Genomic DNA, 10,980 nt, shown 5'->3' on the forward strand with positions numbered 1-10,980 from the left:
AAATACAATTATGAACCTGAAAATGAGCCTAATAAGGAGCGCTTTAATAGTTCAATAAATATTCAAGCGAAAAAAAATGCCAAAAACTGCTGGTTCCAGCTTCTCACTGTAAATGTGAAGATTTCCTGCCTTTTTGTTGACTTAATGTATATGAAGTTAAATTGAAACTGTGACGTGTTTTTCTCCCCTCGTTTCTTCAGTTCAGATCAGTTTATTCTTTGTCCCAGAAGGGCAATTTGTTATCTTCTTTATGTCTTAGACTGCCAGATCAATAGTAAGTAATAAAAAAAGTATTTTATTGCAGCCCTAAAGAACCATGTCCAGTAGCTTTGCACCAGTTGTTAAAACTGAAAAAATGTGACATTACATACGTAACCAACTAAGGATGAGGATGGATGTTGTTCGGGAGATTTACCACAGTTTTCAGCTGATCATTTCTCAGTGGGTAGAAAGTGTTACACACGGCACATTTTGATGATTTTTCTTTGGTATCTATCTAATTATAGTGTTGATTAAAAGAGTAGAGGATCAGTAGTAAATTACTTTCAGAGAGACAGAGGTCTGCTTGTATTAAAACACTGATGACTTTAAGTGTGATTGGATTTCACAGAGATTGAGGCTTTTAAAGATATATGTCAAAATAATTTTAGTTACACAGAAAAGTAAACAAAAGAAGCATGGAAATTCCTGAAATTCCTGGAAAAGGTTTTCTAGTGGAGGCTTTTATCCATTTCACTCTCTATTGGCCCCACATTCCCCTCCCATCTCTCTGCCTCCCCCTCACTCTGCCCCTCCCACCCTTCAGTCAGGAGCTCATGCCTCCCTTCACTCTCCGTCTCTCCGCCTGCCTCACCATTTCTCACTCTCTCTAGCTCGCCTCATCTCCCTCTTTTTCTCCCTGTTTGTGTTGCCGTCTCCGTCTCTTTTCCTCTTGGCCTCTGTGTCTCCAGAGGCTAATTGACAGGCTCCCCTCCTTCTCCCTCCCTCCCTCCCTCCTGCCCTTCTTCTCCTCCCCCTTCCCTCTGGCCCTCCCACCCAGGCCGACTTGGCCCGCTGCTGCCCTGATGGTAGTGAGCCGGGTCGGGCCCAGGGGCCTGGTGGAAGTAGAGGACTCGCTCGGCCAGCCCGGCCCAGCCTGGACAGCTGTGTTGGCTGCCTACACTACCGTCTTCATCCCCCTTAGCAGTAGCCTCTACAGCAGCAAGGCCCTGCACTTTTTCCTCTGGGTGAGTAGGATCAGACAGAGAGAAAGACGGAAAAGGAAAGGGAGAGATGGTTGTAGAGGTTATATGAAATTAAAGTTTGTCCTTGAGATAGTTTTATATAGTGTATTTCAGCATTCAAAGATATGCATCAAGTTGTTTTGATATTTAATTGTGAAAGACAATTTATTGTTTGTTGAACAGAATAAACTAGTTATTTGGGCTAGTTTTTTTGGGAGTATAGGCTCCAACCTGTTGTGGTATTGTCGAGCTTTAGTAGTTAAACTAGTGCTGAGAGGAGTAGTGGATTAATCTTTGACATAATTTAATCAACAACAATGTTTCAAGTTGTTTATAAAGCGAGAATGCCAATTATGAGCTGGTTACAGTTCCTCAAATGATGATTCACTTCTGTTTTATATTATTTTAAGTTAAATATCTTTGAGTTATGAACTTTTTGTTAGACAAAACAAAGCGAGAACTTGGTCGGCCTTTTTTAGTGTTTTTCTAACATTTCATAAACTTACAGTTATGATTAATTGATTAATCTCTTCCTCAGGAGCGTTGGGTCTTTTTTTTTAGCTCTAACCTCTTGTAGTATTGTAGAGGTCTATGTTTTGGAAAGTGCTGAAAGAAGTTGATTAGTTGATTGACAGAATCGACCACAACATTTGAAGTTATTGATCAAGAAAAAGTGCTAATATGTCGTTATTAAATGTTTGGATTTGCTGCTTAATATAAAGTTAAATTGCATATATTTAGGTTTGTATACTGTTATTAACAGTTAATCAAGTAATGTGTGTAAGTGGACAGATGAATCCATGTAAATAGTTAGTTGTAGCCCTAGTCTTTGTTTCAGGGACTTTTGTAGATTGCCTCTGATCTGCTGTTGTAATGAAGAGCTTCAAGGTTCAGACCACACAGTTTCACAGTGCTTTGTAGATGCAGTTTGAAAGGCTGTTATGTTCTTCTTTGTGTTTTTAGTTAAACAGCTTGTGCAACGGGTGTTGTTTTATTGTGCGTTGTTGTGTGTATTCATGCCGGCTCATTCAGCCAGCACACAAACATACATGTGCCGACTTTTCCATAACCTTTCCACAATTTGCTGCTCTGTTCCCTCTCTGTGTGTATTTTCTCTTTTTTTCTAACTTCTTTTAAACAGTGGGTTTTCCTGCCTTTGGACTACAACACATTCATGCAGCTTGACACTGGGTCATGCTTCATTCTAGACACGGACCATACCCCTCCGAGTCTCTGACCCCCTCTGCTTCCCCTAAACCCCCCTTCCTATCGTCCTCTATGTGTTCTTTCGCTTCAGGCTCTTTGGGAAAGAGCACAAATATGTTAAACAGGGTTTGAATTAGACTCTTGTATCCCTTGTCCCGTTTCAGTTTACTTTCGCAACATGTATCCCTGTGTATGAGCATGGCTGTGTTTTAAACAGCACTGATGAGTGATGATCAGAGGAATGTACTGAGCCACACAGGGGACGCAGGGATGGAGCAATGGGTGGACAGAAAGATCACACACCCGGTGGCTGAATGCCAGCAATGAGGCCTGGACTGTGGCAGTGTGCCGCATGGACAGCCTGGTCAGCACAACTCTGCAGCCTCCCCGCACACAAACACGCACACACACTCACTGGGGGGGCCAGAGTTGAAGTGCTATTTACTCCATTCTTAGGTTGCTGCGCGGTTGCCATGACGCTGGACTGATTGCTCCTCTAAACATTGTTCAGGATGGGAAAGAGTCCGGCACAATTGGTATGGCGCCATTGTCTCTGCCAGCACAAAAGAGTTTTCTGCAGATGCCCTTGTGAAAAGATGGGAGTTTGTCTACTATGCAGGCTGCTGACAGAAATCAATAATTAGATTTAATCTTGGCAGCGATCTGAAAGTTGTCTTAGTGATGGCATGGGAAATTTAAAAAAAATTAAATGTTTTTCTCTATGTGAGATCTGCACAGAATGTGATTTCAGGCGGGTTTGTTTTTGTCTGTTTTTAATCACATGTTTCTCTTTCCTTTTCCACCCCTTTCCTGTCCCCTCCTTTCATTCTCCAACAACATACTCTCCTTTTTAACTTTCAACTCACACAGTTGAAGCAAATGAAAGAGCTGGAGCAGGAGAAGGACTCCCTGCTGGCGGGCCTGGAAGTGGTGGAGCGGGCCCGCGACTGGTACCAAGGACAAATCCACAACGTCGCAGAGAGACAGCGGCAGGTCGGCCAGAGCTCCCACTGCCCGGTTAGTTCAAACACTGTTGTAACCTTTTGTACTTTTTTTATTGATATAGATAACTAGACAGAAATAGAAAATATTTAATCATGAGAATATATTTCCATAATTTATAGCTGTTGAACTTCTTATATTTCCAAATAAAACAACATTGACAAATGTTTTGAACATAAAAACATCTATGAACTCTATGTATGTTGGGAGAGACATATAAACACTTAAAGATGCAGTTGGTAAGACTTATAAAACTAACTTTCTGTCATATTTGTTGAAACTGATCCTATATTCGAGTAGAACTACATGAAGCAGGTAATTAAAAAAATTCCAGCTCCTCTGGCAACACCTACAGTGCAATTTGCAACAATCCACCACTCCCTGTTCAGATGCACCAATCATGGCCAAGAGGGGGGGGGATCTAACTGTGTGCCAATCATTGCTCATGACCCACATTTATTCTAACTTGTCAATGTTCAAATTCTTTTGCTATGTCCTGGATCTTTACAATCCAACCTACAGCACCTTTAAAGTATCAGAATATGGATAAAGTTAGTCAAAAAAGAATATTAAGGGCTCCTTTTTTCATTTTTTTTTTCATGGTCAGCAGTCAAACAGGGTAAAATACCTTGTGATAGAAGAAAAGGAAAACTATTTTTTTTTTCTAACCCTAACCCTCAGTAGCCTCAGTAATCTGTAATCTCACCCTTCAATAAGAACTGGCAGTTGCAGAAGAATATGTTCTCATGTATTAAAAAATTATTTTGACAAGTGTTCTTTTTGTATATTCCCCTCATTTACTATTTTAAGTTAACTAATCCCTTCACCAAATCTTGTAATGAGTTTGTTAAGTCATTGTCCCACCTTATCATTTTTTAGACCTTACACTACTTTGTTAAATTTCATACTAATTGTCTTTTATGTTCTCTACTCTCAGGAATTCTTCACAGAAGCCAATCAGAGTCGCATGAATGTTCTAATTCCTAAATTGCAAGAAGTCAACCGCTGCCTTAACGACCTTATTTCCTGCTCTGGGATGGTGAGAGTTTGCTGACCCATTGACTTTTGCATTTTTATGTGATTCTGGTAAAACCAAAGGATTGAGATTAGTCAAGTAATTCTCAATGTCTCACAATCGTGATTTATAAAGTAAATATAAATGATCATATGTATGGACATATTCATATGGGAGTTTTTATAGTTGTTTCGATTCTTGGTCTTTATTTGGATCCAGGCTATGATTTGCTGTCGCACTAAACAAGAACTGCTCAATGTTTTGATTAAATTGGATGTTGGAGAGAGTGCAACTGGATCGGGTCAACGTCGGCTCCACATGTAACTCTGACAGATATTTTGAGAAATTTAAACATCTAATGTTAAAGATTACAAAGAAATTCAAGATTATACCACATTAATGAACCCCATTATGTTCACAAGTGTTGTCATAACTGACAGTTTTATCAAATGGCCTATTCATTATTTTATTTTATGTGGTGATGTTTAGCTATACTAGTGGAATGGCTTTAGGGATGGCAGTGTCCAAAAAGTTTGTTGAGACATTGATGTCCCCCTCAGGATTATGTAAAAACTTTGGTGATCTCCTGACTTGTGATCTAGAGCCATCACTAGGTCAAAATTTCAATTTTTTCAATACTTTTATACCTTCATCATTACTAATGACATTCGGGTGCCCAGATGGTGAAGCGGGAGCCCATGTGCGGAGGTTTACTTCTTGACACAGCGGCCCTTTACAGCATGTCATTCCTCCTCTCTTTCACCTTTCATGTCTTCAGCTGTCCTGTCATATAAAGGCCTAAAAAGCCTTATAAATTATCTTAAAATAATTAAATAACTAATGACATTCCCATCAGCCTCAGCTGTACTTTGTGTTTCATGCTAACTAGCTTATGTTAGCATACCAACATGTTAACCTAAGAATAAGACCATAGTATACAGTGGTGTGAAAAAGTGTTTCCCCCTTCCTCATTTCCTGTTCCTTTGCATGTTTGTCACACTTAAGTGTTTCGGAACATCAAACCAATTTAACAATAGTCAAGGACAACACAATAAACAAAAAGGCAATTTGTAAATGAAGTGTTTATTATTAAAGGTGAAAAAAATCCAAACCATCATGGCCCTGTGTGAAAAAGTGATTGCCCTTGTTAAAACATACTATACTGTGGTTGTCCACACCTGAGTTCAATTTCTCTAGTCACACCCAGGCCTGATTGCCACACCTGTTCACAATCAAGGCATCACTAAATAGGAGCTGCTAGACACAGTAAGGTCCACCAGAAGATCCTTAAAAGCTACACATCATGCCGAGACCCAAAGAAATTCGAACAATTGAGAAAGAAACTAATTGAGATCTATCAGTCTGGAAAGGGTTATAAAGCCATTTCCAAAGCTTTGGAATCCAGCGAACCACAGTGAGAGCCATTATCCACAAATGGCGAAGACATGGAACAGTGGTGAACCTTCCCAGGAGTGGCCGGCCGCCCAAAATTACCCCAAGAGCGCAGCGACAACTCACCAGAGGTCACAAAAGACACACAAACACGTCCAAAGAACTGCAGGCCTCACTTGCCTCAGTTAAGGTCAGCGTTCATCGCTCCACCATCAGAAAGACTGGGCAAAAATGGCTTGCATGGCAGAGTTCCAAGGAGAAAAACCACTGCTGAGCAAAGAACATCAAGCTCGTCTCAATTTCTCCACAACACATCTTGATGATCCCCAAGACTTTTGGGACAACATTCTGTGGATCAATGAGACAAAAGTGGAACTCTTTGGAAGGTGTGTGTCCAAGTATATCTGCGTAGAAGGAACACTGCATTTCATAAAAAGAACATTATACCAACAGTAAAATATGTGGTGGTAGTGTGATGGTCTGGCTGTTTGCTGCTTCAGGATCTGGAAGACTTGCCGTGATAAAAGGAACTATGAATTCTGCTGTCTACCAAGAGATCCTGAAGGAGAATGTCCGACCATCTGTTTGTGTACTCAAGCTGAAACGAACTTGGGTTCTGCAGCAGGACAATGATCCTAACACACCAGCAAGTCCCACCACCGAATGGCTGAAGAAAAACAAAATGAAGACTTTGGAGTGGCCTAGCCAAAGTCCTGACCTGAATCCTATTGAATGTTGTGGTATGACCTTAAAAAGCCGTTCATGCTCGAAAACCCTCTAATGTAACTGAATTAGGACAATTCTGCAAAGATGAGTGGGCCAAAATTCCTCCAGGACGCTGTAAAAGCCTCATTGCACGTATCTCAAACGCTTGGTTGCAGTTTTGCTGCTAAGGTGGCCCAACCAGTTATTAGGTTTAGGGGGCAATCACTTTTTCACACAGGGCCATGATGGTTTGGATTTTTTTTCACCTTTAATATAAACACCTTCATTTACAAATAGCATTTTGTGTTTACTTGTGTTGTCCTTGACTATGTTTAAATTGGTTTGATGTTCCGAAACACTTAAGTGTGAACAACCTGCAAAGGAACAGGAAATGAGGAAGGGGGCAACACTTTTTCACACCACTGTACATTAGCATGCTTACAGTGTCACTATGAGCATGTTAATATGCTAACGCTAGCATTTAGCTCAAAGCACCACAGTTCCTAATGATAGCCTAGAAGCCACTTACATGGATGTAAAAACAATGTACAAATGCTGACATTGCTTACTTATGTTATTGGGAAATGTGTGTGACTCAAAGCTGAACACTGTACATATTGAAACTTTAAATATTCTTTTGTGGAAGTCCTGTCTGCACCAGGTTCTTGGAAGCTGGTTGTACTAGACATGTAAATAATGACACTTTACGTTTAATACTGGTTCCTCTTTGTTTCTCAGCAGTCATTTCCTTCCAACGCTGCTCAGACAGCAGCTAATGGCCAGCCTCCGGGTCCAGCCCCTCCACAAGCCATCCAGAGACTGAAGGACCAGAACCGACTTCTCACACAGGTTTGACACAGTCGACGGGAGTCACTAATAGTTACTTCATTGCGGTTGTTTTCAGTCTCTCACTTTATTTATTTTCCTTCTTTTCATTTAGGAGGTGACGGAGAGGAGCGAGCGGATCGCGCAGCTGGAGCAGGAGAAGTCAGCATTGATAAAACAGCTTTTTGAGGCTCGAGCCCACAGTGCACAAGACACCAGCACCATGGACTCCACTTTCATCTGAAAACAGTTACACTCCAACCAACAGCATAGCATGTTAGCACCATGATTCAGCTTGGAATCATCGTGATGCTGGTCTGGATCAAAACGTTTACAAGACTGTAAGCTGACTGTTGTTTACCCACACTTGCAGTAGCAGTGATGCACCTTTCAGCCATGACAACCCCTCACCCATGACTGCAGCACGTAGCTTCTCCACTTCACTCCACCCCAAACCATGCACTACCTAGATGTGAATACTCATGTGAAAACCTGACCCGAATTACTTGACCCTGAGAGAGACTTTTACTTGCCGCCTTTAAGGTGTCCTGCATAAACACTCCATCTGAGCTGAGAAGGCTGGAACGCTATTGAGAAACCAGTTGGGTCTCCTGAGATCCCATCACTCAATTTCTTGCAGGATCACAGCATCTGCAAGATCTCCGCTCCCACTCCCAACTCCACTCCACTGTTTTTTTTAATTCTGTTGCTCCCCAGGCAACATAAAAGAACATGAACTTTAGCTCAGTTGGGGAATGGTTTCTGTTGGAATAAAATGCCATATTCTTACAGTTTAATATAATAAACAAATCACCAGCTGCTGGAGCTGCTGCCCCCGCAACCCGATACCGGATAAGCAGAAGAAGATGGATGGATGGACCAGCTGCATCTGCTTGCTGTGACCTATCAATTACATTTTTCTTAGTTTGGTACTTTGATCTAAATGATATTAAGCTACACTTTGCCCATGTCTTTTAGTATTACCTTCTTTTAAAAATAATATGTTTACCTGACGTTGGCTTTCTGGGTTTTAGAGTGTTTCATTTCAAACACTGAAAGATAGGAATTACAGAAAAGAACAATTTTATATTATGGTAGCATGTTTATTAATGTTAGGACATTTTATGAATTTTGAGATTTTTTTGTTAAGATTGCAAAAAAGAGAGATGGGAGGACAGCCTACACGCCATCGAGATGTAGAGGCAGAGAGACTTGAGAAGTTTGGAAGTTTGCACGTAGAAGAGAGCTGAGGAGGATAAACATGGCAGATGGTGAATGTGTCGGAGACCGAGCTCCTTGGTTGGGAGATCAAAACAAAAGAAAATCACTTTGGATATCTAGTGCTGTATGTCTTTACAGTGGATTCTTTGCATGGGTCGTATTTTCAGCCCCAAAATATTTATCTTATGAAGAGATTTAGTTTGAAACCTGGAGATTAGCACAGATGTAAAAACCCATGTAGTCCTTGTAAGCATCCCTCTTTACCAGGATCAGCCATGAAACAGTTGGTTTTAGACTTAAACTGTAAAAAAAAAAAAAAATACTCAGCCATCCACAAAGTTTACAAAATAAATATTAGTAAGTGGGTGGTGGTAGAATTAAAATCATTGTAATTTTATAATGGATCTGTATGGTACTGCTGGGATGTCTGCACATAACATATTGTTGATGTCTGTTTCCCACTTGTTTAATTATATGTTTCTTGCTGCTCAAACTACATTATGTGTGAGTGAAACTCTTTTTCTTCAGCTTTCTATCAAAACTTCAGAGAAAATGTAAAATAATAAATACGACCAAACACTGCTGGCTAGATTCTGTGGTTCCTTGCAATGTGTGTTTCTCATATTTACAATGTTGGAATACAGTAGTATAAACACTTATATCTAAGTTTAAATGATGGATTTCAAAACGTTGTAAACCAAAGCAATGCATAATAAATATCAAATGTAGATTACGGAAATGATCAAATATCTTGTTCACATTTTAAGAGTTTTTTTTCCTTCCATGTGAAAACAACCTTTCAACAATTGCACAATTAATTCTAAATTTGCATGTGTATTCAAACCTTTGTACAGATGCGGTAAATGACATTGATGTTGAATCCGATCTCTCCATTGCCAACATTAAAGTAGATCATAACTGAGCAACAATAACCACCCAGTGGTTTCTGCTTTCACGTTTTGATGCGCGTTGAACTCCAATTGCAATTTCATATACACTTTGTCCCATTTAGATTTCAGTTAAAGAGCTGTTTAAAACAAAGAAAAACTCAACTTTCCATAAGAAAGTCTGTTAATCTCCAGGGTGGTCTGTTCTGATTTGTTCGCTCATGAGATTTCCTGTCATGAATTAAGAAAATGTCCCTAGATAGTGAGAATGATCTGATGTAATTCATGCACCACATTTCCACTTCACCCTTGGATGTGATTAGCGATGCTCAGTTTTAATGAGGATTAACTGGAGACCTGCACAGTTGGTGCAGTGCATCATGGATGGGTGCAGCTGTAAACTCAAGAAACTACTTAGTCACAAATTAAATATACACTTATCCTACAACAATGATTTTTCATAAATAAACCCTTATTGTATACCGTATCATTCTAACTAAGGCATGTTGGTTGCCGTTTTTTCATAACAGCATGTAACGCGACATATTTAAAGTCCCCCCCCCCACACTCGAAAATGTGTTGGCAGAAAGTAATGTGTTCAAGTATTATCGATCATGGTAAGAAGTCGACTGAGAGAACAGGTTGTCAGGGCCTTTGAGAATTGTAAAAAAGTAAAACCAAATCACCCCTCATAATAAGGAAAAAAAAAAAAAAACATTTGCAAAATGCTTATTCTTTTTCTTTTTCATTGCACTAGCAATATATTTACCTCCTCAACTGTTTTTTTGAAAGTCTTAAAGCTTTGTATTCTCTATTACTAGTTAAATGACTTTTATTTTATGAATTGAATGTTGAAGCTTATTTATGCTAAATTATTGTTTTATGACTTTGCTCTGTGTATTGTTAGTACAGGCATTATGCAACTTGACCCCACAAAAATTGCAACAGAAACTCTTTCAATTAATCTGGTAACAGGTATCAACAGGTGGCTCCATGAAACTTCCCTAGTTGATTACCTACATTACGACAATATTGTTTGGTATTGCAAGTTTTCTGTAAATATGTGCTAATTTGCCTAACAGTGTTTCAGTATTTTTCAACTTGGACCCTATATTCCCATGCATTGGTGTCTAAGTGACTAATGTGAACAAGTTTTTTTTTTTTTAATCTTTTGAAGTCTGTGGTCCAGTATTGAGTAAGAAAGCTGTAACCAGCAGCCACGAACCGGGCTACAATGTAAAATGCACACTGTCAGTTTGCGTCCACTAAACACACTAACCACACTGCGGTTTTTGCCACTGACAGGCTCAGGCATTATGCAACTTGACCCCACACAAATTGCAGAAACAGAAACTCTTTCAATTAATCTAATCTCATAAAAGTCTCCCCTATAACATATACAAAGTCCTAATAAGTGGTGGAAAGTATTGAAAAATATAGACATGGGATTGCATCCCATGAGACCTAAGGCCATTTTTACAGTTTATTGTCCGTCTGGATTTAT

At 39.7% G+C, this 10,980-nt stretch overlaps 1 protein-coding gene across 2 annotated transcripts in view; it reads left to right on the top strand.

Annotated features, from left to right (window-relative positions):
- sapcd2 (suppressor APC domain containing 2) overlaps positions 1 to 8,234 on the top strand; it is a 13,836-nt gene extending 5,602 nt beyond the window's left edge. The window contains exons 3-6 of one of the 2 annotated variants that reach the window (XM_032539379.1): positions 3,300 to 3,446; positions 4,369 to 4,470; positions 7,285 to 7,392; positions 7,484 to 8,234. In XM_032539379.1, the coding sequence (XP_032395270.1) occupies positions 3,300 to 3,446; positions 4,369 to 4,470; positions 7,285 to 7,392; positions 7,484 to 7,612 (486 nt within the window). In that variant the 3' untranslated portion in view covers positions 7,613 to 8,234. Of the gene's footprint in view, positions 1 to 3,299; positions 3,447 to 4,368; positions 4,471 to 7,281; positions 7,393 to 7,483 lie in introns of both variants that reach the window. The other variant, XM_032539378.1, reaches the window with a different exon arrangement.
- The last annotated feature ends 2,746 nt before the right edge of the window (positions 8,235 to 10,980 follow it).

Source organism: Etheostoma spectabile, chromosome 16 (assembly GCF_008692095.1).
Source record: "Etheostoma spectabile isolate EspeVRDwgs_2016 chromosome 16, UIUC_Espe_1.0, whole genome shotgun sequence".
Classification (NCBI taxonomy): Eukaryota; Metazoa; Chordata; class Actinopteri; order Perciformes; family Percidae; genus Etheostoma; species Etheostoma spectabile.